The sequence below is a fragment of the Arachis ipaensis genome, chromosome B9 (genome assembly GCF_059453495.1).
Source record: "Arachis ipaensis isolate K30076 ecotype BB chromosome B9, ASM5945349v1, whole genome shotgun sequence".
NCBI classification, from domain to species: domain Eukaryota; kingdom Viridiplantae; phylum Streptophyta; class Magnoliopsida; order Fabales; family Fabaceae; genus Arachis; species Arachis ipaensis.
The window spans coordinates 5,774,307-5,800,495 of record NC_142444.1 but is presented as its reverse complement, the minus strand read 5'-3'; the positions used below and the strand labels follow the sequence as shown (position 1 = coordinate 5,800,495).

The 26,189-nt window shown below is 32.7% G+C and overlaps 2 protein-coding genes across 3 annotated transcripts; both read right to left on the bottom strand.

Moving 5' to 3' along the window:
* Nucleotides 1–968: 968 nt before the first annotated feature.
* Nucleotides 969–2,681, bottom strand: LOC148543595 (uncharacterized). The gene has a single exon (XM_088498511.1). The coding sequence runs from the start codon at nt 2,679–2,681 to the stop codon at nt 969–971; it is 1,713 nt and encodes a 570-aa protein (XP_088354637.1).
* A 2,344-nt stretch (nt 2,682–5,025) lies between these two features.
* Nucleotides 5,026–25,463, bottom strand: LOC107614773 (putative LRR receptor-like serine/threonine-protein kinase At1g05700). 2 transcript variants are annotated; one of them, XM_021112268.2, is made up of 15 exons: nt 25,371–25,463; nt 24,710–25,259; nt 21,434–21,720; nt 9,836–10,054; nt 9,603–9,741; nt 9,418–9,489; nt 9,227–9,298; nt 9,071–9,151; nt 8,447–8,619; nt 8,085–8,323; nt 7,879–8,005; nt 7,614–7,682; nt 7,331–7,520; nt 6,881–7,209; nt 5,026–6,150 (listed from the first exon to the last, which is right to left on the bottom strand). In XM_021112268.2, the coding sequence occupies exons 1-15, from the start codon at nt 25,453–25,455 to the stop codon at nt 6,119–6,121; spliced, it is 2,664 nt and encodes an 887-aa protein (XP_020967927.2). In that variant the 5' UTR covers nt 25,456–25,463; the 3' UTR covers nt 5,026–6,118. The 2 variants fall into 2 exon arrangements, with proteins under 2 accessions (XP_020967927.2, XP_016172393.2); XM_016316907.3 differs by lacking the exon at nt 5,026–6,150 and having other exon boundaries at nt 6,358–7,209.
* Between the last annotated feature and the right edge of the window lie 726 nt (nt 25,464–26,189).

The following is a 26,189-nucleotide window of genomic DNA, read 5'->3' as shown; positions in this document are numbered from 1 at the left end:
AGTCATTTCTTGAAGGCTTCTATTCCTTCTTTCAACTACCCCATTTTGTTGGGGGGTTCTAGGACATGAAAAGTTATGAGAAATCCCTAAGTCATCACAGAATTTTTCAAAATCTTGATTTTCAAATTCTCTTCCATGATCACTTCTTAAATGGGCAATTTTCAAATCCTTTTCATTTTGAATTTTCTTACAAAGGGTGGAAAAAGCATGAAAAGCATCATTCTTATGAGCAAGGAAAAGTACCCAACCAAATCTAGAATAATCATCTACCACCACAAGACCATAATGTTTACCTCCTAAGCTTTGAGTTCTAGTAGGACCAAAAAGATCAATATGTAACATTTCCAATGGCCTTTTGGTTGAGATTCCATCTTTTGATTTAAAAGAGGATTTTACTTGTTTGCCTAATTGACAAGCGTCACAAGTAAGATCCTTATCAAACTTGATGTTTGGGATTCCTCTAACCAAATTTCTTTTGACTAACTTAGAAATTTGATACATGCTAGCATGTCCCAACTTTCTATGCCAAAGCCATTTTTCAGATTCAAAAGATGTGAAGCATGTTACATTTTGTTCCTTTAAATCCTCAAGAGTTAATCCATACACATTGTTACATCTTTTAGCTTCAAGAAGAACATTCCCAATTTTTTCACACACAACTAAACAAACAGATTTCTTAAAGATAACTTCAAAACCCAAATCACAAAGTTGACTAACACTAAGCAAATTATGTTTCAAGCCATGTACAAGGAGAACATCATTTATACAAGAAGAAAAGTTTTTACCAACTTTCCCAACAGCCACAATTTTTCCTTTTGCATCATCACCGAAAGTGACAAGTCCTCCATCATAGTCATCAAGCTTTATGAAGAAGGTTGCCTTTCCGGTCATATGCCTAGAGCATCCGCTGTCCATATACCACACATTTTCTTTCCTTTGGGATGCTAGGCACACCTACAAAACAATGCTTAAGTAACCTTAGGTATCCAAATCTTTTTGGATCCTTTTACGTTAAACCATCTTCTATGTCCTAAGCCATTGTAATCAAAAACAATTTTATAAACCTTGTTACCAACCATTCTTTCACCGAAAAAGCATTGAATGGGAAAGTGTCCATTCCGATTGCATAGTCTACAAAATCTTGGAGTTGCCTTTTTGTTAAAGTAGGTGGGATCTTGAAATCTTATGTCATTAGAAGATGAAGCAATATTTTCAAAATGTGAATTTTCAGATTTATGAAACCCCAACCCAGCCTTATCATAAAGAGGTTTTTGACTAGCCAAGATGTGATTTAAACTTTCAGAACTTTGTGTAAATTTGGCTAAGTCTTCCTCAAGTCTTTTAACCTTTTTAAGCAACTCTTCATTTTGTTTAAAACAGTCCACATATGCAAGAACACAATGGTTACTTTCACAGCTCCTAACTTGGGCTCTTAACTGCTTATTTTCTTCAACAAGATCACAAGCAGTTTCGGCCTCTCTCACTTTTTCTTTTAGAAAACTGTTTTCGGCCTTAAGAATGGTAATTTGCTGTTCAAGTTCTTGATTTTCCAGCAGAAAACATCTTATTTTTTCAGAAAGGTGGTCTATCATAAGATGGAGATCTTCAGTGTTAGGGTTATGAAAGACTACCTGATCTATGTGGTCTGCCATGAGACATGTTTGTGACTTGGTCTCGGTTTCTTCATCATCATCATCAGAATCATTCTCCAAGTCTTCCCATGTGGCCATCAGTCCTTTCTTCTTTCCTCTTTTTGGCTTTTCCTCCTTCTTCAGCTTGGGACAATCAGATTTGAAATGCCCCATTTCCTTGCAATTGTAGCAAGTTACCTTGCTGAGGTCTTTCTTCACTTTCCTTGTGCTGCTGCCTTTGCCTCTGAGCTTAGCCATTTTCCTGAATTTTTTTGCAAATAAAACAAACTCATTTTCAGAAGAGTTATCACTGGATTCATCATCCAGGGGGTTAGTCACGGAAGAAAATGCAATTCCTTTCTTTTTTGTATCTTTTTTCAAATAGGTATTTTCAAAAGCAAGAAGGTTTCCTCTCAAATCATCAAGTGTTATGGAGTCTAGGCTACTACTCTCAGAAATAATTAAAGCTTTAGTCTCCCACTCTTTTGTGAGACATCTCAACACTCTTCTCACTAGCACAGAATCAGAATGTGTAATTCCCAGAGCATCTAAGCCAACAATGATAGCATTGAAACGTTCAAAGAGTTCATCAATGGACTCTCCTTCCTTCATTGCAAACGTTTCATATTCTCTGTTTAGCATATCTGCCCGAGTCTTCTTGACAATGGTGGTTCCTTCATGGGTGATTTGCAATTTGTCCCAGATTTCCTTTGCCGTTGTGCATCTTGATACCCGTCGGTACTCCTCAAAGCTGATAGCACAATTGAGCAGATTTATTGCCTTGGCATTTAACTCCACCTTCTTCCTATCTTCCTCGGTCCATCTTGCTTCTGGTTTGATAGAAACAACTCCTTCTGCACTTGTGGTAGTTGGAAATTTAGGCCCTTCGAGGATAATCTTCCAAAGTCTGTAATCCACTGCTTGTACGAATATCTTCATCCTCTCCTTCCAATAGGTATAGTTTTTCCCATTGAAAAGAGGGGGTCTGTTGCTTGATTGTCCTTCAGTTAGATTATAAGACACCACATTTGCGCCACTGTTTTCTGCCATGAGGATCTTTACTCCAAGCTGCAAAGCTTGATCTCTTTGAGACCAAGCTCTGATACCAATTGATGGTTTCAGTGGCTAAGAGAAGGGGGGGTTGAATCTTAGCCCCTTTTTTTGCTTGCTAACACTTGCTGGATTCAGAGGAGACTTTTATGTTTTTAGCTCGTCCCTAGCCACGAGACATTTTCATTTTATCTCGTCACTTGGCACGAGACATTTTTGTTTTTGCTCCTGTGCAGTAGAAAACAGAAATGGAGTAGGAGAGGAAGAAAATTACACCAAGATATATCCTGGTTCGGCTGCTAAGTGCAGTGCAGCCTACATCCAGTCTCCATCACAACAATGATGGAATTTCACTATAATCAAACAGATTACAATTTGTAAAGTGCTAACCCAACTTACAAGGGGATTCCCACAGAATCATGAAACACAACATAGATGAACAAAGGAACTCTAAGACATCTATGGCTTTTTCTTTTAATTTTGCACTCTCTGCCTTTTTCCGCTCTATGGCTTTTTCATTACAAACCTCACTGTTTGCCTTTTACCATGAGACTCAAGACATGACAAAATTAAACAGAAAAATACAAAACTGAATACATTGAAGGAGAAGAGAAAACTGTTAGCTCAGGTAGCTCTGAGAACTCTGTGCCTTGCACTCTCAATTTTTCTCCTTGCTTCAAACAGTGGCTGTCCACTCTTAATATAGAAGAGGGGAGCCTCCACTTATTGAAGCCAAAACTGAACCAACTTCTTCTTCCTTCAACAAAACCGGTTCGGCCACATAGAGAGAGAAGAGATAACCATGCATTAACCAACATGCAATTACCTCTAGTCCTTTCTTGATCATCACCCTTCATCAATCCGAGCTCTCCATCCTTGGCTTGCTCTCCAAGATGGAATTCTGGCCCTTGATGCTTCATGATGATGATGACTTCATCTGCTTCAATCTCTGCCTTCAACCATCACTTCGCCACTCTAGCTACTTCCTGTGGTGGTTGAGCAGAATCGAAGACAAGCCATGCTTCAAGAATCTCCTCCAGCTGGCCGAATCTTCTTCTTCCATTTTGAGCATGAAAGACTCAAGATAACCTCACCAAATCTAACCACATTTGGTGAATATCTTAGCCACAGCTCATTTTTATTTTAGTATGTTTTCTTGCCATCATTGTGATGGTCTTTAGGCTTGCTTTCTCTTCATCTCGGTAGCTTACTTTTGCTTCCATGGCTGCCAATATTTTCTGAGTAAAGACCGAAGAGAGAAAGAGTTGTGAGAGAGAAGAAAGAGAAAATATTCAATGGGTTTGAACAATAATCAATGAACAAAGAGAGAGAATGTAAAAGTTAATTCAAGTTTCCCACTTCCCTTTGTTGAGTAGCGTGTAGTGTCATAATAGCCATCAAATCAATCTTCTCTCTTTTTCTTATGTTTCCAATGTATTAATTAAATTTGAAATCCTTCAAAATAATGAAGTGGAATCCGTTGGAAGCATTTAGGCATTTTATTTGCTTCATGGATTCGAATCAACATTGGGCTTGGTAGCAACAATATTTGATCTTGGCCCATTAATAACATTTGCTTTCCTGATAAAATTTGGAACATGCATAAAGCAAGTGGAAAGCATGTAACCCACTTGGGCTTAGAGCAGAAAATTATTTGGGCCCAAGTAATATTAAAACAGCCACATTTATTTTTGTTATTAAAACCAAGGCTGAGTGTAAATTGGGCTTAGCACAATACATTTGTTTCCGGCCCATGATTAAACCTGCAGCAAAATTATAATCATCAATGTATTGAATAAAAATTCAGATTAAATAATTTTGCAATTAATTAATTTTAATAATGTTTAGTCATCACACATATTAATTTAGAGTTTTCCAAACTCATCAACTCTGGTTGAGTATAAGGTTATCTTGATGAAATCCAAGATTGTAACACAACAAAAGTTCATACAATAAGTATAATGCCACTTTCAATAAGTTAAAAAATAACACCTCATTTTATCAACTTAGTCAGAGTTTAGGGTAAAACTGAATAGAAGAGAAACTAGATGAAGGTGATGAAGTGTTCTAGTGTAACAAAGTAATGAAAATGAACTGAGATTATTGATTGTAATTGTTTTACAAGTACAGCTATGTGTATATATAGCAGAGCACGTAGTACTATAGCTAAGAGTTTGTTACACCAGAAAACAAAAATCACAGAAAGTACCTGAATTCTGTTAAGACTTAACACTACATCAACCTCGTACTCTAAGCTATTAATCTATACACTCCTTCACTGACGGACACTTGAAAAAAAAATATATCTGCATGAAATTTCTTATGCAAAAAAGAAAATCTTGGTGCAGAAAATATACATTTGGAGAACATGCAATAACTTCAGGAGAAAATAAAAACAAAATACAAGATGTTGGAACATCAATTCCATCTGCTATCAACCTCATCAATGATCCATATAAGGGAAATTTTCAAGTTTGTGCCAAATTTTTGGGTCCTTCACGTGGAGAGTCTCTTTCCTCCTCATCTTTGCCTTTTATTCATGCAGACCTCATAACTCTTTATATATCCAAAAATCAGTTGAATGGTTCAAGATTTACGGAAAGAAGAAAAGCTCTTCCTTCTTGAGGACTCAAGAAGTTTTCCTTCATTTGATTAAAAGCCACACACTAAAGACGCAGGTGATTTTCTAGTTTGAGACATTTTAGCTAGGTGCAACCAAGCATTGAGTAGCTACCAGTTTTGTCCGCACCACATAGGCTAGCAGTTTCAATAGTTTCAGGCAAGAAATCACACTGCTTTCAGGGTCTTTTGGAAGCTCAATATCTGTACAGGAAACCGAAGTTTTTAATTGTCAAGTTTAGAAAAAAAAGCATAATAAAGAAATAGTACCATAATTCTGGCAGAATATAGGAAATAGAACATTTGTTTTACGAAAAATGAAAACATTAACCTATGGAGCTACCTCTGTGTTTATATACATATATTTGATGAATTTTATTTTTGCCAAAATTACCAAACATCTGATGTCTTTCAGTAAGCACAAGAACCATTAGTTTATCATTGAATGCTTGCATTATCATATGTACGAACCGACATGCATCTTCTTGCAATCTTAGACTCTACATTTAAAACAGAGATAACTATAATTAGACAGAGACAAGGAACAAGTACGAGCAATGATGGAAATTTTAAATAAAGCATAATATCAGCACAAAAAGCTATAAACAGTATGTAACCTTGATTATTTGCTTTCTTTGCAGCAGAAGCAAATTCTTTAATTGACATAGTGGGTGGTTCTAGAGATTCATTGATATAACAAGCTAGGATTATTCAGTCAATAAAAATGTACAGAGACAATGCAAGAGGTAGCAGCAATTTGCAAGACATGAACAATGCAAACTTAGTGCACCCAATTCTCACCTTGCTTCAGCCATGTATTAGTGATTTAGTGTTGACTCTTCAATCTTCCCTATAATTAATAAAATCCAACAATTAATTTCTCTTTGTACTCAAAAACTATATAACACCTTATGAATATGAGTATATTAGAGATTGTAGATAGATATACAGTAGTATATTGGGATACTAACATTCAGTTTTGGCAAACGAAAAGAGTCAGATGAGCAATACATGGAAAAAATATCGTTTAGTCATGCAGTATTAGGTTCTGGTATAATTTTTCTTCTTTCAACTCAATTATTAGATAAATTGTTACAATAATCTACCTTGAGAGATATAAGATAATAACTGACTGTAACAGTTCTTGTTATAATAAAAGAGGAGTGCTAGGGGCCAGCACTTTTGTTAAATTCTGGCCAGCACTTAACCATCAAAAGGAAATTGAATGATTCTACACCCTTAAATGTAATCTCACACCATTAAAAATATCATTGATGGCTAAAACACACAAAATCTGTTGGCCCCTAGACTTTCTCATAATGAAATTTCTAAGGACTCCATGTGTCCATCACATATACTTAATTAAAATGCAGACACAACAAGACAAAATAGCTAAGAAATTAAAATACATTATTACAACAAAATAAACTTAAAAATGCACCACAATTTTCAAGCTATTTTATTTCTAGTACAAGTATTAATTATTAGACCCTATCTAGCTGATGGAGTCATATCAGTACTAATTAAATTCACACTGAACTGTTCAACTAAATCTTCATTTTGAAGGTCACAAATATTACGTTTTCGGGCTAACTCTGCAGCCAAACAGTCCTTCAACTGTGTCACTATATCTCTCATGTATGGCCTTTGCACTGAAGTGGCAGATACAGAGGCCATTGCTATTTCAACCGCTTTCCATGCAGAGTTATTGTCAAAATCTCCTTGTAACCTTGAGTCAACAACTTTTGTTATATCCCCTTCAGCAATCATAGAATTAACTCGTTGAATTATATGATGAGTTGTGTCTTCCTTTATTATTATCACCGGTTGACCTGTAATTATCCTTAAAAGAACTACTCCAAAACTATACACATCACTTTTTTCTGTCAATCTGTTTGATGTTGTGTACCTAACACAGCGAATCAAATAATAATTTCGTTAGTTAATTTTTCGTTATCTCTTATCAAAATGTCTTTCATAATAGTTAAAGTGATGGATAATTAATCATATCATTGAAATTAAACACATACTCAGGATCTAGGTAGCCTGGAGTTCCGGCCACAATGGTTGACACATGTGTATCGCCCTCAGCCGCAAAGCATTTGGATAATCCAAAATCAGCGAGTTTGGCATGGAAGTTTTCATTTAATAGAATATTTGGACATTTCACATCTCTGTGAATTATAGGTGGCTTACAACCATTATGCAGATATTCCAATCCTGAATTTAAATTTCAATCATGCATGAATAGTTAAGAACTAAAATTTGATAAAAGAATTTTGCATGTGTTTGTTTCTTTTTTCTCTTGCTTACCTTGGGCTGCATCTACTGCTATTCGAAGTCTATCTTCCCAGTTCAAAGACTTTCCCCTATTGTTTTTTCCTGTTAGAAGGAAAGAAAAAAATGTAATAGACTGAATCTTAGACTTAGTTAATTGTATTTTAAAGTAATAGAATATTTTTAATTAAAATCTTTTAAAAAATATAAGATCAGTAAAATTTTAGATTATAGGTTTAGTAAAATTACAGGGACTTTGAGAAGATTAATTCAATTAAAGTAAAAATAATTATGATTGTACCTGAAAGATGTTCATCTAAATCTCCATTTTTCATGTATTCATAAATGAGTCCTATATTAGTTTCTTCGTTGCAATAACCAATAAGAGAAGTCAGATTTCGGTGATGCACCCTCATTAGAAGCTTAACCTGTCATTCCAAAACCATTTTTTTTGTTTTGGTCAAACATAGCAACAAATTTTGATTGAGATATATTTTGAGCACTTGCCTCTGCAATAAATTGTTGATATCCTTGCACTGATGATAATGAAAGCATCTTAACAGCCACTTCAATGTCCTCAATAAAGCCATGGTAAACTGTTCCGAATCCACCTCTGCCAAGAATCCTATCAAAATTGTTGGTCATATTAACCACCTCATTAAATGAATACTCTCGTTGCTTATTTTCCAATTCTGACTCCTTAATTGGATTATGACGCCTCCCAAGCATAATGTTCTTAGCAGCATCTGATTTTCACGAAAATTTTAAGCAGAATCAAAACTCGTGCAATCAACCAAACTTATGTAATCTGTTTCATAATAATATTCTTTATATTCATAAGACTGTATAAGACAGTTAGCAGCAGTTACCATAGGTCTTTCTTCGGCGAACGATTATAACTGCTGCAATCCCTAGAAGCAGCAATATCCCTGCAATTGATGCTACCACTGTAATTACTGCATTATTCTTTTTCTTTCTTGTAGCATTTGATTGCAGGGTGCATGAAGTTGTTCCACATAGAAGATTTGGATTTTGCCCCACACTAGAATAAGCATTGAGAGCACAACAAAGTTAAAGCAAGGTTAGTTATGTATTCGGTTACAACTTGTAATCAGGAAATTGTGAGAGTAATTAACTAATTATTATTCGAAGACTCAAATAAAAGAAAAAGCTAGTTCAAAACATCATTTTTTAATAATTAGTAGTAGTATGATACAGAACTAAGATAATATATATATATATAAGAGTGTTAGGGGGACAGCAGATTTTGTGAGTTGTAGCCATCAATTAGCCATCAATAATGTATTTAATGGTATGAGATTTCATCTAATGATGGAAAATCACTCATTTTCCTTTTGTTGGCTAAGTGCTGGCCAAATTTTAATAAATCTGCTAGTCCCCTAGACTTTCCCATATATATATATATATATATATATATATATATTTTAATTATTGGTTCTTGGTTTTAAGTACATATCAAGGATAATATATACCTCAAGGTTAATCGACCATCACTTTGTTTTTGAAGGAGTTCATTTGAAACTGAACCTGTGAGGTTGTTCTTTGCCAAGTTTCTGCAAAAGCAGAAGACAAATATGACATAGATCCTTATCAAATTTTATAACCTATAAAAAATCACGTGGACTTACAAGTATTCTAGTGATTGCAGTTGCGCCAAAAAATTAGGTATATTCCCGCTTAAACCATTGTCTGATAAATCTCTGAGAGGGGATTTCAAATGCACAGTTACAATCCAAAAGGAGAAAATCAAAAGATAATCAAATCATTGGGTCCATAAGTCCATTTATACGTGATCAAATGAGACAAGATAGATACTCACAAGGACTTTAACATAGTAAGCTTGGAGATATCAGTCAGTATATGTCCGGAGAGTCCACTTGAAGACAAATTCCTTTATATATTATTCCATTTCCAAAAAATATAATTATTTCAGTAATGAAATTATGCAATTAAACGGTTAATAGTTTTCTAATTTAGGTGTTATTTAATGAATGATAAGCTTACAAGGATGTGATTCTTAGAAAGCCATCGTAAGAGTTACAGTCTACACCTTCCCACTTGTATGCATTGGGAACACATGGATCTCCTTGCCAGTTTCTACTGTCCACTTTGTAAATCCTCTTGATGTTTGTGACTGCATCCGCTGGTGTATATATATATTCATCATACTCTAGAGTACACATGCAAGAAGCAAGCTAATTAAGTTTAGACAAAATTAAAGAGCAGCAGTAATATACCGTCATCTCTGTGGGTTTCTAACTGTGATGATGGAAAATCTTTTGCTAAATAAATCTCAAGAGCACTGATAATGGGTGGAAGGGTGGAAAATTCATTCCGAATAAGTGAAATGTGACACTTTTTGCATCCAGAGGAAAGTCCTCTGACGTGTTTGGTGGATACTTTTCCGTATTCGAGTGAGTCAACTTTCTTCGTCTTCGGCATGTCGGATGATTTACCTAAATAAAGAAAAATAAAAAATTAATTACAACAATAAAATTTTTTTAAAAGTAATGTTGAAAATTGTAGTAAAACAATGTCAAAGAACGCGACATATATAACGTAGCATTCTAATCCTCTTCAATCCAATATAGAAATACGACATGCATAATGTAGTGTTTAGCTTCACAACAAATACAAAAAATACTACACTTTAGGTACAGGGTTTCATCTAAAAAGATAGAATCCCGCTAGAGAGCCAATGTAATATTTGTATAGGCTATGAGTTATGAAATGACTCATCCCAAAAACTTAAGCTGATTTTGGCACCAGGATCGAACTCTTGACTTTTCGGATTGATGAGTTTGGAAAATTCCAAATAAAATTGATGATGATCAAACATTATTAATATAATTAATTACAAAATTATTAATTTGATCTTTAATTCATATTTGCTAATTAATAATTTTGTTATTTGCAGATTTTATTATTGGGCCGAAAGAAAGAAAAATTAGCAAGCCCAATATGTTGAAGAAATTCAGCCTTGGTTACAAAAATGATTTAAAGATTGTGGCTGAATTATTATTTCATTAGTTGGGCCAGATTTTGATTAACAAAACCCAAATTAAATTCTTTGCTAGCCCAACAAAGTGGTTGGTCCGAAATTAAAAAGAAAATGGGGGCAAAATGGTTAAGTTATTCTTTTAACATGATGAAACTCAATTCTTTGCTGCATGCTTCCACAGACACCACTCTCTCTTTAGTTGGAATTCAAATTTTTATGAAATAGCCTTAATTTCCTTAGTAACATGAGAGAGAAAATACAAATGTGATTTGATGGCAATTAAATGTGTGCTACACGTTACAAGGCAGGAAAGAAAGGGAAGTAGGTTTTTAATTGAATGTAATTGATTTTAATTTCCTTCTTTATTTCATTTGGAAGCCTTTTTCTCTCTTCTCTCTCATCTCTCTTCTTGCTTTCGGTCACTTCACAAAGAAAAATAGAAGACACCACAAGCTATCAGAAAGAAGAAGAAGCTAGTAGCAAGGCCATTGTGATGATGGCATTAAGAAAAAGAAAATCAGAAGTATGGTGTGGTTGAGATTTTTACCACAAAAGGCAAGATGTGGTGAAGTAATCTCAAGCCTTCCATACCCAAACATGGTGAAGATCCACTTCGGTCAGAGGAAGAATATCCTTGGAAGCATGGCTCGTCTCTACTTTTGCTTAACCACTACAGGAGGTAGCTACTGTAGCTACGTGGAGGATGAGGCAGAAGTTAGAGCAGATGGAGTTGTCATCATCAAGAACTCATCAAGGGCTAGAAATCCTTCTTGGAGTGTAAGTCAAAATGAAAGGCCCGGATTGATGAAGATTGATGACAAGGGAAGACACAGAGGTAATTACATGTTGGATATAGCATTCTGTTTCCTCTCCTCTCTCTATGGCCGAACCGGTATTTGCATGAAGAAGAAGAAGTTAGCTCGGTTCATCAGTTTCAACCTTGGAGGCTTCCCCTTCTATAAATAAGGGAGAACAGCCAGGGATTGAGGCAAGGAGAGTAAGCACAGAGTTCTCATAGCTACCTAAAGCTAACAGAAGTTCTTCTCCTTCAATGTTCTTCATTTTGTAATTTTTTTTTGTTTAGAGTCTCATGGAAAAAGGCAAATAGTGAGGTTTGTAAGAAAAAGCCATAGAGCGGAAAAAGGCAGAGTATACAAAATTAAAAGAAAAAGCCATAGATGTCCTTAGAGGTCCTTTGTACATCTGTGTTGTGTTTCATGATTCTGTGGGAATCCCCTTGCAAGTTGGGTTAGCACTTAGCAGTTGAAAGCTTGGTAGTGACCAAGTCAAGTTCAAGATTGGGGTTAGATTCTGGACTTATCCCGGATAGGAAGGGTAGTTCCTAGGGAGAATTGGTGTATGTAATCATGAAGATTATAGTGAAATTCCATCATTGTTGTGATGGAGACTGGATGTAGGCTGCACTGCACTTAGCAGCTGAACCAGGATACTTCTGGGTGTAATTTTCTCTCTCAACTCTACTCAAATTCTGATTCTGTTCGAAGAAGACAAAATTAAAAAATATCTCCTCATTGGTTACGAGACAAAAAGAAAAAATCTCTTGACCAATGATGAGATAAAAAATAGAAATATCTCCTGAAGCGTTTTAAAAGGGCAGCAAGTTTTATTAAGTGAAAAAGGGGCTAAGATTCAACCCCCCTTCTCTTAGTCACTGATAACCATCAATTGGTATCAGAGCCAGGTTTCAAAGAGATCAAGCTTTGCATCTTGGAGAAAAGATCCAGATGGCAGAGAACAGTGGCTCAAACTTGGTATCCTACAGTCTGACAGAAGGACAGTCAAACAACAGACCTCCTCTTTTCAATGGGAAGAACTACACCTATTGGAAGGATAGAATGAAGATTTTTGTGCAACCAGTTGGACCGAAGAAGACAGAAAGAAGGTGGAGCTCAATACCAAAGCTATCAACTTGCTCAACTGTGCAATCAGCTTCGAGGAATACCGACGGGTATCACGATGCACAACGGCGAAGGAAATCTAGGACAAACTTCAAGTCACTCATGAAGGAACCACCATAGTAAAGAAGACCAAGATAGACATGCTGAATAGAGAATATGAAATGTTCTCAATGAAGGAAGGAGAATCCATAGATGAAATGTTTGAAAGATTCAACATCATCATTGTTGGGTTGGACGCTATGGGGATTAAGTATCCTAAATCTGTGCTTGTGAGAAGAGTCTTGAGATGTCTCACAAAAGAGTGGGAAACAAAGGCATTAATAATATCTGAGAGTAGTGGTTTTGATTCCATGACATATGATGATTTGAGAGGAAATTTACTTGCATTTGAAAATACATATTTGAAAAAAGATATAAAAAAGAAAGGAATAGCTTTCACATCTATCACTAACCCCCTGGATGATGAATCCAGTAATTATTCTTCTGAAAATGAATTTGTTTTGTTTGCCAAAAAATTCAGGAAAATGGTGAAACTCAAGGAAAGAAGCAAAGGAAGCAGCTCTAGGAAACAAAAGAAAGATTTTAGCAAGGTGACCTGTTACAACTGCAAAGAGACTGGCTATTTCAAATCTGATTGTCCTAAGTTGAAAAAGGAAGAAAAGCCTAAGAAGGGAAGGAAGAAAGGACTGGTGGCTTCTTAGGAGGACTTGGAAAACGACTCAGAAGATGATGAAGAATCAGAAACCAAGTCCCAACCATGTCTCATGGCAAATCACGTTGAACAGGTAGTCTTTCATAACCCTGACACTAAAGATCTTCATCTTATGATAGACCACCTCTCTGAAAAAATTAGATGCTTCTTGCTTGATAACCAAGATCTTGAATCTCAAATCACCATTCTTAAAGCTAAAAAATAGTTTTCTCAAAGATAAATTAAGGGAGGCTGAAACTGCTGTTGAACTTGTTGAAGAAAACAAGCAGTTAAAAGCTCAACTTAAAAGTTGTGAAAGCAATCATTCTGTGGTGGCATATGTAAACTGTTTTAAAGAAAATGAAGAGTTGCTTAAAGAGGTCAAAAAGCTCAAAGACTTAGCCAAATTCACTCAAAGTTCTGAAAATCTAAATCAAATCTTGACTAGTCAAAAACCTCTTTATGATAAAGCTAGCTTGGGTTTTCACAAAACTTTTAAATCTGTTGAAGAACCTTCTTTTAAAAATATGGCTTCATCTTCTAATGATACAAGCTTTTAAAACCCAACAAGCTTTAACAAAACAGCAACTCCAAGATTTTGTAGACTATGCAACCAGAATGGTCACTTTCCCATTCGATGTTTCTTTGGTGAAAGAGTGATTGGTAACAAAGTTTGCAAAGTTATTTTTTACTACAATGGATTGGGACAAAGAAGATGGTTTAACGTGAAAGGATCCAAGAAGATTTGGATACCTAAGGTCACTTGAGCTTATTTTGTAGGTGTGCCTAGCATCCAAGCGAAAGGACAACATGTGGTACATGGATAGTGGATGCTCTAGGTATATGACCAAAAAGGCAACCTTCTTCATTAAGCTTGATGAATATGATGGAGGGTTTGTCACTTTCGGTGATAATGGCAAAGGAAAGATAGTGGCAATAGGCAAAGTTGGTAAAAGTTTTTCTTCTTTTATAAATGATGTTCTACTTGTTGATGGGATGAAACACAATTTACTAAGCATTAGCCAATTATGTGATCTTGGATATGAAGTTATTTTTAGGAAATTGGTTTGTTTAGTTATTTGTGAAAAATTCGGGGATGTTTTGTTTGAAGCCAAACGGTATAACAATGTGTATGGATTGACTCTTGAGGATTTAAAAGATCAAAAAGTGACATGTTTTACCTCTCTTGAATATGAAAAATGGCTATGGCATAAGAAATTGGGTCATGCAAGCATGCACCAAATTTCTAAGCTTGTTAAGAAAAACTTGGTGAGAGGAATTCCAAACATTAAATTTGATAAGGATATTACTTGTGATGCTTGTCAATTAGGCAAACAAGTAAAAACCTCTTTTAAACCAAAAAATAGAATTTCTACCAAGAGGCCATTAGAAATGTTGCATATTGATCTTTTTGGTCCCATAAGAACTCAAAGCTTAGGAGGTAAACACTATGACTTAGTAGTAGTAGATGATTACTCTAGATTCGGTTGGGTACTTTTTCTTACTCATAAGAATGATGCTTTCCATGCTTTTTCAACCCTTTGTAAAAGAATTCAAAATGAAAAAGATTTGAAAATCGCCCACTTGAGAAGTGATCATGGAAAGGAATTTGAAAACCAAGACTTTGAAAAATTTTGTGATGATTTTGGAATTGCACATAACTTCTCATGCCCTAGAACTCCTCAACAAAATGGGGTAGTTGAAAGAAGGAATAGAAGCCTTCAAGAGATGACTAGGGCTATGCTTTGTAAAAATGATGTTCCAAATTTTTTGTGGGTTGAAGCTGTAAATACAGCTTGTTATATTTTGAATAGGACGAAGGGTTTAAAGAAAACACCTAATGAGCTATGGAAAGGAACTCCTCCAAATCTTAAGTATTTCCACATTTTTAGATGCAAATGCTTTGTACTTAACAATAAAGAGAATCTTGGTAAATTTGATCCAAAATCCTATGAATGAATATTTGTTGGATACTCTACTACTAGCAAAGCCTATAGAATTTACCTCAAATACCATAGGACCATAGAGGAATCCACACACGTTTCTTTTTGTGATACTAATGCAATTCTCAGTGCTTCTTTAGATAATGATACAAGTAGTGAAGCAGAAACAAGCCATCAACCAAGTCAAGAAAGTCCCAATGCTGTCCCAAGTGAAGAACCTGTCCGTCCAGTTTTGTCTCATCAAGATGGAGGAGATATTTTAGTTTTGTCTCCTGAGCCAGTAAGAGAATCTGGAACAGAACAACCTGCTGAAGCTCATCAAAGCTCAACCTTGCTCTGAAAACCAAGAGAATGGAAGTCTATGAGGGGTTATCCCCATGATTTTATCATAGGTGATCCCTCCCAAGGAGTAACAACAAGATCCTCAACCAAAAAGCAAACCGAACAAAGCAATTTTACTTTCTTGTCTCAATTGGAGCCTAACAATGTGAAGCAAGCTCTTGAAGACCCCTCTTGGGTCAAAGCCATGCAAGAAGAGCTAGCTCAATTTGACAAAAATGAGGTTTGGACACTAGTACCTCATCCGAATGGTAAGAAGGTAACGGGTACTAAGTGGATTTTCAAAAATAAATTAGGTGAGGATGGTAAGGTTGTTCATAACAAGGCTAGATTAGTGGCCCAAGGTTACGATCAAGAAGAGGGTATTAATTTTGAAGAGTCTTTTGCTTCGGTAGCAAGAATGGAAGCAATTAGGTTGCTTCTTGCCTATGCCGCCCATAAAGGTTTTAAAATGTTCCAAATGGATGTCAAATGTGCTTTCCTTAATGGCTTTATAGGTAGAGAAGTATTTGTGGCACAACCCCCCGATTTTGAAAATAAAGAATTTCCAAATCATGTTTTCAAACTTTCTAAGGCCCTTTATAGCCTTAGGCAAGCTCCAAGAGCTTGGTATGAAAGGCTTAGTGCCTTCTTATTGGAAAATCACTTTCAAAGGGGTACCACCGATACTACTTTATTTATTAAAGTATCTAATGATGACATTCTTCTTGTTCAAGTTTATGTGGATGATATAGTGTTTGGATCGGCCAATGAATCCTTGTGTGAAGAGTTTGGAAAACTCATGATTAGTGAGTTTGAAATGAGTTTAATGGGAGAACTAACATTCTTTCTAGGTCTCCAAATCAAACAAACTCCTAGTGACACTTTTGTTCACCAAGGAAAATATGCTAAAGAATTAATTAAAAAATTTGGCCTAGAAAATTACAAACTTATGGGAACACCAATGCATTCAAACACTAAGCTTGATAAAGATGATGATGGCAAAGATGTGGATGAAACACTGTATAGAGGAATGATAGGTTCACTTATGTATCTTACCTCCTCTAGACTGGACATAGTTCAAAGCATGGGTGTATGTTCAAGGTTTTAATATCACCCAAAAGAATCCCACCTTTCAGCCGTCAAAAGAATCATTAGATATATTAATGGAACAAGTGATTATGGCTTATGGTATCCTAGAACTAATGACTTTGGTGCAGTAGAGTTTTGTGATGCAGATTATGCAGAAGACCGGGTGGATAGAAGGAGCACTTCCGGAATGTGTTGCTTCCTTGAAAGCTCACTTAACATGTAGTCAAGTAAGAAACAAGCCACAGTTGCTCTATCCATAGCCGAAGCTGAATATATATCTGCCTCTGCATGTTGTTCACAACTAATTTGGTTGAAAACTTAGTTAGAGGATTACAAATTAAAGATCAATAGTATACCTTTATTTTGCGATAATATGAGTGCTATTAATATCTCTAAAAATCCTGTTTTGCACTCAAGAACTAAGCACATTGAAATTAAATATCATTTTATTAGAGAACATGTGCAAAAGGGTACTATTGATATTCAATTTGTGAAATCCGAAGAACAACTTGCGGATATTTTCACTGAACCTTTGTGTGAGGATAGATTCTGTTCATTAAGGAACAGCTTGGGTATGATGGATTTAAATTCTGTTGATAATTTGTGATTTTTGATGAATCTATTGGTTTTGTCTCGTAGGAAACCAGGAGACAAATTTGTGGACGTGATGAATTGACATTGATACAGAGGGAGACTGATTCAGATATTAATGATCATGGGCCCCACCTAATTCTCTTTGACCTCAGTCATAACCCTGGCCCGTTCTGAGTTCCTCAATTGTTAATCAAATTCTTTTTGGAAGTTGTCATATCAAATCTTGTAAGAAGGAGTTGTTGTCAACTCAAAATCTTTTTCCCTTCCCTCATCCCTTGATTCTAGGAGCTAACCTCCCTTTCCAATTTTAAACTTCCTCCCTTGTTGATAACCGCGCACAACCCTCTCTCCACTCAACTTAATGGTCATTAACCACATAATCATCTCTCTCCAATCAGCATTTAATGCTTCCATAATCTCCCACCTCTCTCCACTCTCTTCGGCCTCTCTTCATCTTCCCTCTCCATTCTCCATTTTTCATAACATGAAAAAGAAAGTTGCTCTAAGAAAGAGTAGCCGAACCCCTCTACCCAAAAATTTTCCATTTTTAACTCCTCAAACACACACACATTCACATACATTTCACATCCTCTTCATCTGCTTCACCTTCCTCCAAACAAACCAAAACCATGAGAATGAAAAAGCTTGGATCAAATGCAAAGAAAGAGTGAATCTGTTGCTGTAGAGTTTTGAAAAGAAAAGGGGTGCATAAGAAGATGATGAATATGGCTCTGAGTATAATCTCTCTGATGATTGATCTGTTTGTCTCTTGTTGAACTCTGGTTCTGTTTAGATTATTTTGATATTTTTTAGGCTAATGGATACTCTGAGCCATTGTTATTTTGTTAAACTCTTGGGTATTCTGGTTCTGGTTCTATTTAATTGCATACTATTATCATGTGTTTTATTTGCAGGTTCCCCATTGATGACAAAAGGGGGAGAAAAAGTTGAAAAATTGAAAATTGAAAAACAGGGACTGAAATCTTTTTTTATTCATGATCACCCCTGTGCATAAACTCTATGTCCCAATGTTTATGTTTTGTTTTGATTAAAATGCTTGCTGTATTATGTTCCATTGATTATGATCTCTTTTGTTAAAATGTTTGCTGTATTTGGAACTTAATTAGGGAATGATAATTCTCTTGTGCTCTGATATGTTGGATAATTTTTTGGTACTCTGATATGACTCTGTTTAATTGAAAATGTTTTCTATGCTGTAAACTGATAATTTTGGCTCTGATATGATGGCTGAAAAATGTTGCTCATTCAATCAATTTTTTGGCAGCAAATTGTTTGAAATTATCAATTATATTTTTTTGTTGCTATGTACTCTGTACTCAAGCATTTTTGTTTGTATTGAGCAGAAAATTATTTATATGATAACAAATAAGTTTTGTTTATCACTCTACTTCTGCTCATAAATCAAACCATTCAACATTTCAAAATACCATATGTTGAATACATGGTGGCTTTAGGCTTGATAAAAACATGTTACAGGTAATGCTTCCCTTGGTAAAATGGCATATATTTAGGGGGAGTTATGTAACAGTTGAAAAGGGGGAGGAGTTCAAATCTTCAAAGGGAGTACTCTAAACTTTAAACCTTTCCATTTCAATTTTTAATAATGTTTGTCATCAAGGGGGAGATTGATGAGTTTGAAAAACTCCAAATTAAAATTGATGATGATCAAATATTATTAATATAATTAATTGCAAAATTATTAATTTGATCTTTAATTCATATTTGCTAATTAATAATTTTGTTACTTACAGATTTTATTATTGGGCCGAAAGAAAGAAAAATTAGCAAGCCCAACATGTTGAAGAAATTCAGCCTTGGTTACAAAAATGATTTAAAGATTGTGGCTAAATTATTATTTCATTAGTTGGGCCAGATTTTGGTTAACAAAACCCAAATTAAATTCTTTGCTAGCCCAACAAAGTGGTTGGTCTAAAATTAAAAAGAAAATGGGGGCAAAATGGTTAAGTTATTCTTTTAACATGATGAAATCCAATTCTTTGCTGCATGCTTCCACGGACACCACTCTCTCTTTAGTTGGAATTCAAAATTTTATGAAATTAGCCTTAATTGCCTTGGTAACATGAGAGAGAAAATGCAAATGTAATTTGATGGCAATTAAATGTGTGCTGCACGTTACATGGCAGGAAAGAAAAAAAAGTGGGTTTTTAATTGAATGTAATTGATTTTAATTTCCTTCTTTATTTCATTTGGAAGCCTTTTTCTCTCTTCTCTCTCATCTCTCTTCTTGCTTTCGGTCACTTCACAAAGAAAAATGGAAGACACCACAAGCTATCAGAAAGAAGAAGAAGCTAGTAGCAAGGCCATTGTGATGATGGCATAAAAAAAAAAGAAAATCAGAAGTATGGTGTGGCTGAGATTTTTACCACAAAAGGCAAGATGTAGTGAAGTAATCTCAAGCCTTCCATACCCAAAATTGGTGAAGATCTATTTCGGTCAGAGGAAGAAGATCTTTGGAAGCATGGCTCGTCTCTACTTTTGCTCAACCACTACAGGAGGTAGCTACTGTAGCTACGTGCAGGATGAGGCAGAAGTTTGAGCAGATGGAGCTGTCATCATCAAGAACTCATCAAGGGCTAGGAATCCTTCTTAGAGTGCAAGTCAAGATGGAAGACCCGAATTGATGAAGATTGGTGATAAGGGAAGACACAGAGGTAATTGCATGTTGGATATAGCATTCGGTTTCCTCTCCTCTCTCTCTCTCTGCCCGAATCGGTTTTTGCATGAAGAAGAAGAAGTTAGCTCGGTTCATCAGTTTTAACCTTGGAGGCTTCCCCTTCTATAAATAAGGGAGAACATCCAGGGATTGAGGTAAGGAGAGTAAGCACAGAGTTCTCATAACTACCTAAAGCTAATAGAAGTTCTTCTCCTTCAATATTCTTCATTTTGTAATTTTTCTGTTTAGTTTTGTCTGTCTTGAGTCTCATGAAAAAAGACAAACAGAGAGGTTTGTAAGAAAAAGCCATAGAGTGGAAAAAGGCAGAGTATACAAAATTAAAAGAAAAAGTCATAGATGTCCTTAGAGGTCCTTTGTACATCTGTGTTGTGTTTCATATTTTTGTGAGAATTCCCTTGCAAGTTGGGTTAGCACTTAGCAGTTGAAAGCTTGGTAGTGACCAAGTTAAGTTCAGGATTGGGGTTAGATTCTGGACTTGTCCCGGATAGGAAGGGTAGTTCCTAGGAAGAATTGGTGTATGTAATTATGAAGATTATAGTGAAATTCCATCATTGTTGTGATGGAGACTGGATGTAGACTGCATTGCACTTAGCAGCTGAATTAGGATACTTCTGGGTGTGATTTTCTCTCTCTACTCTACTCAAATTCTGATTCTTTTCGAAGGAGACAAAATTGAAAAATATCTCCTCATTGGTTACGAGACAAAAAGAAAAAGTCTCTTGACCAATGACGAGACAAAAAGTAGAAATATCTCCTGAAGCATTTTAAAAGGGCAGCAAGTTTTATTAAGCGAAAAAGGGGCTAAGATTCAACCCCCTCTTCTCTTAGCCACTGATAACCATCACGGATCTAGAGCTCTAATACTAGGTCATGAAACCACTCATCCCAAAAGTTTAAGCTAATAAAAAAAGATAACACTAATAGTTATATCTCTAATACTGAATCGGACATCCCTAAACTTCTATTGTACACATTGTACAGATATTCCATTAGCTCTTTATACTTCCTCAAAAAGATATTATTAATTAAATATTAAGTGTTAAAAGTAAATAAAATTAGGTATGAAGTTAGGTGTACTATTTTTTTAATTGTCTACCAATAATACATAAACTTTTGAATAATTTCAATTTTAATTGATGTAATGATGTTATATCAATTTTGAAACAATATAAATTTTAACTGATGTACTATAATATTGTATTATAGTACAGAAAAATTAATTCAAAAATATTAAAATATGTATTGTAACCCTACATCTATCTATGTTTAGATTTAATTTTATTTACTTTTAACGTTAATATTTAATTAATATTTTTTTTTAATTGAAACACTACATCAAAAGTGTAGTTCTTTGTATTTGTTGTTTGTAAAACTCGACACTATATCTATGGAGTTATATTATATTTTAAATTGTGTAAAAAATACAATATAATGTGTACCATATTATACCTAACCTAAATTTAAATTTATCATATTTTTGTAATCTAATATTAAATGTCACATTTTTTAAAGTTTGAATTATTTTTCTTATATTGAGAAAAATTTTTCGTCCAAATCTCACCATCCATGATGACATTGAATGATCTTGTTTGATTTGGACCCAAGTGCTGAAGCTCAGTGAGGTGGAAGTAGAAATAGTATTGGTGCTGAGTTTCATTGTCATCATTCTCCCAATGGAAGTCTAATGAGGCAGTAGCATTTTTTGGTGTAGCTGCAGTCTCCATGACAACTGCTGGTGGCTTAAAGTAACTCTGAATCAAGTTATCATTGCTAAATCCACTGCTTAATTGTGTCCACTTTTGGTCCCAATAAGGCTCCCATACCCGGTCATATGGATCATCTTTATACCTGTATACCAACATAACATTTGTTCCCATCACTTATATAATAATAAGTTAATAACAACAATTTAATTTAATTTAATATTCACATTTAAAATAAAATTTAATTTTAATTTTCATTATTAATTATTTTTACAATCAATAATTCAATACTTACTCTAGTAATTTTTTTCAATTTTATTTCTAACTAGTACCATCACTTAAATTTTTATTATTAATTATTTTTACAATCAATAATTCAATACTTACTCAACTAATATTTTTTCAATTTTATTTCTAACTAGTACCATCACTCTCAAGAATTTTTCATAAAAATAAAAAATATTTTCAAAATCAAAATAACATAAATCGGGTATAAATTAATTTTATATTTATTAAAAATTAAGTTAATTTGATAAAATTACTAAAATAATTTAATAAATTATTTTATTAAATTAATTAATTTTTAACAAATGTTAAATTAACTTATATTTTTATGATAAAAATTAGTTTTTTACTTAAATAAAAATAATAATTTATTTTATTCAGAATAAAATCATGCATGTAACAATGTTAAGAAACTTAGAATCGTCTGTATTCGAACGAAGATGTCAAAAATATATTTTCATAAAGATACTTTGTTTAAAAATATGGTTTATTTATTTAGTCATATTTTTATCATATCAAAATCTAATTTTATAATTTATTATCTAAGAGTAAAAAAAATTATTTTCACATGAAAATAATTATTAAATTTTTATAAAAATAATTTGATTTTTGCTTTATTTCACTGTTGTACTGGTGCTTTAATTTTTTTTCCCCATTTAAAAACTTTAACCTCAATAATTCTAAGGAAACCACTCATATAAAAATAGTAAAAATAACTTTTTCTAAAGTTGTTTATTTTACCACAATTAAAAAAAGTAAAATCAGATATAAATTAATTTTATATTTATTAAAAACTAAGTTAATTTTATTATTAAATATTTTATGTAATTTTATTAAATTAATTTAATTTTAAAAAAATATTAAATTAATTTATATTTTTATGATAAAAATTAGTTTTTTACTTAAATAAAAATAATTATTTATTTTATTCCAGAATAAAGTCATGCATATAATAATAGTGTCAAAAAACTTAGAATCGCACATGCTCATCAAATAAAAATATAAAAAATATATTCTCATAAAAATATTTTATTTAAAGTGTATTTTATTTATTTAATCATATTTTAAATAAAAATAATATTTTTATAATATATCAAAATCTAATATTATAACCTATTATCCAAGTGTCAAAAAAAAAATTTTACATAGACAATTATATATAATGGCTTCCTCAAAGTATCCACCACTTAAAAAGTATATAGATGGAGATGATTTGATTGTGCTTTATTTCACTGACGTACTGATGCTTTAATTTATTTTTTTTCTTTTTCATTTAAAAACTCTAACCGCGCTCAATAATTTAAAGGGCACCACTCATATAAAAGTAACAAATTTTTTTTTTAAGTTGTTTATTTTGCTTCAATCGAAGAAAACCGTACTCTAAAAAATATAGATTAATAATAAAAATATAAATTATAAATAAAATTGAAGATCTAAGAGAAAAAATAATTATATTAATGATTCTAACTAATATTAATTCAAATAATACTGAATTTCTAAATTAATACAAAATAAACTTTTTAAAATCTTAATTTTACAATAAATTTTATTCAAAAAATTCAAAAATAAATAAAAAATACTAGACTAAAAATAAAATAATTAGCAATAAAAATTAGAAGATTAAAATATAAATCTTTAAAAATCAAAGAAAAAAAAATATTGAAAAAATTATAGAAATTGTAAATAAAGTTCAACTCTGAAAAAATTATTAAATTCGCAAAATAAAAAATATTAAAATGATAATAAAATGAAAACAGAAAAATAATATTATAAAATTTATAAAAGATTAATAAAAAATAAAATAATCCTCTAATAAAATTTTTGTTAAAAATTTAAATTTTAAACAAATTAAAAATTAGTATCAAAGTCAAATTTATGATTTTAACAATATAGCAATATTTTTTAATAAAACTAATATTTTTAATTTTATCAAAAATTTAATTTATAATAATATATTCAATGGACGTAATCAAACATTTTTATTTAAAAATATTTTAAACGTTTTTTTCTTGAGTCTTTATCTAAGTCTAATATCTTGATTCTTGATACATAAGCTGAGCATTCATACTTCTTAAAAAGGTAAGCACCTTAGAATTTCAATTCCCAAAATAAAAAAGGTAATCTAGTTTCTTGCACCAGATGATGATGGCAGTGGCAAATGGTGCAACAGGCAGAAAAGTGAACGGCCTGTATGTGACGGTGGATGAATATTGATACAGCCATAAAAATTATACATGGTGATGGTAATGATAAAGAAGATATAATTAAGGAAAAAAATTGAAAAAATATTTGAGCAAAAGGTGATTATTAAAAAATTATAAATAGAGAGAAAGAATTAAAATTTAATTTAAATAATAAAAAATTGATTCAGACTAAATTTTTTAAATAATGTGAATTTTTTTACATATATTAAGGACAAAATGTATACATAATTTATTGAAAAAGTTTAGGCCAGGGCTACCAACTTTTGTGTTTTGTGGCCATCACTTAACCATCAAAAGAAAAGTGAGTGATCTCCCACCATTGAATGTAATCTCACACCATTAAAAAGACTATTGATGACCAATTAATGGTTATAAAACACAAAAGTTACTAGTCCCCTAGCACTCCTCTAATTTATTATTCATAGAGTGATACTTGAGATTGATACATGTTGTATAGTACTAAAGAGTCATCTGTTAGTTTTTCTTTTTCTTTTTATTTTAGAGTATTTTATTTTGTGAACATAGGATGAATTTTTCAACCGATGTAACAACTAATTAATAAGTCTCTTATTACCATTAAGTGTTGAAATATGAATCGATCAGTTATATTTAAAAAAAAAAAAAACAAAAAACAAAAGGACTCACCTGTATATTAAGTTGGTGATAGAACTAAAATACAACCTTCGGAATCGTGCCAATCGTGTAGATGAGTCTATAGTGCGATAACTAGTGGCGACATTGCCCAAAACCCTCATTTCTATAGCTGAAATGAATGGTGTCCCTGTGCCTTTGTTAACCAAGCAGATATGGATATAATCCAGCGATAGAGTGTGGATGATCTCATAGTTTATGCTGACTGAAGAATTTGTGAATTTTACCGTCTCCCAAAAATGAACTCCGAGATAAAGATCAAACTCTGGAAGCGTATTAAGACCATCATAGTTTCCATACAAAAAACTAGCTCTGATTAAATATGTAGTAACAATTGTTACATTTATTCTGTAACAATTTCTTATTCCATTAGGAAAACTCCGAAGGTAATTAAAATATTGTGGATGAGTAGTCTTATCTTGGGGTGACACAGTTTTACTCACACCAGAATCAATGAAATTAGCATCTGAAATGTAATTGATTCCTGTGTTCTTTTCAGTGTAATTGGAATTTTCAGATAGCCCACAATCTATGCTAATAAATCCTGATAATAGAAATTAATCATTAATCAAACTTTATATATATTAAATTAAAGAAATTGTGAAACTTAAAAGTGATGAAAATGACTTCTTCAAATTTTATTAAGTAACCGAACCTGATTGATCCTGGCCTTGGACCGTTGCTATGAAAGAAAGAGCTCCAAGCAATAGAAAAACAGAATTTGCGATCATCTTTGCCATTGCATGCATATCCTATTTTGTTTGGGGTGACAAATTGCGAGGGTTCAGTGCTTCTATTTAACTAAATAAAACTCGCGATTTTTAATATACAAATTATGTAATATTATAAAGTTGACCCGTAAGGAGAGGGACAATTAAAAAGTCCTCAGTCAGGTTTTATTATTAAGAAAATTTTACTTTCTTCTCTTAAAATAGATTAAAATCATATTTTTTTCTGTATTTATAAAATATACATTTTTATATATAATTTTTAAAAAGTTTTATTTTTAATGTGTTTTAAATTTTTTGTGTTAACTAACGTTAATTTTATCTATTTTTTTGTGATTAAATTTTGTTTACTAAAATATCCTTTAACAAATTATTTATTTACTGATTAAATTATATTTTTACTAAAATATTTTTTTAAAAATTTTTTAATGATTAAATTATTTTTTTAATACATCATTCAATAATTTTTAATTATTAAATTATGGTTTTACCAAAATTTTTGTTAACAATTATTTTTGTATTTTATTATTGACTTTTTGATATCAATGTATATTATTTTAACATTAAATTATAAAAATCTTACTACTGTTAATATGTATAATAATTAATAATAAATAATTTGTTTAATATAACTATTAAAAATTATTAACAACTTTATCAAAAGTCAAAACTTAAAAATAAGTCAAGATGGATAAATTCCAAATTTAAAAAATTAACATCTCATTTCTTTACATCTTTACAAAATA

Bases quoted from the DNA above. Each gene is read 5' to 3' on its own strand.
- LOC148543595 (XM_088498511.1), bottom strand. From the start codon at position 2,681: ATGGCAGAAAACAGTGGCGCAAATGTGGTGTCTTATAATCTAACTGAA.
- LOC107614773 (XM_016316907.3), bottom strand. From the start codon at position 25,455: ATGGCAAAGATGATCGCAAATTCTGTTTTTCTATTGCTTGGAGCTCTT. The intron at 21,721-24,709 runs GTGAGTCCTTTT...GTTGGTATACAG, and splicing joins ATCACCAACTTAATATACAG to GTATAAAGATGATCCATATG. The intron at 7,210-7,330 runs GTATGTGTTTAA...TCGCTGTGTTAG, and splicing joins CCAGGCTACCTAGATCCTGA to GTACACAACATCAAACAGAT.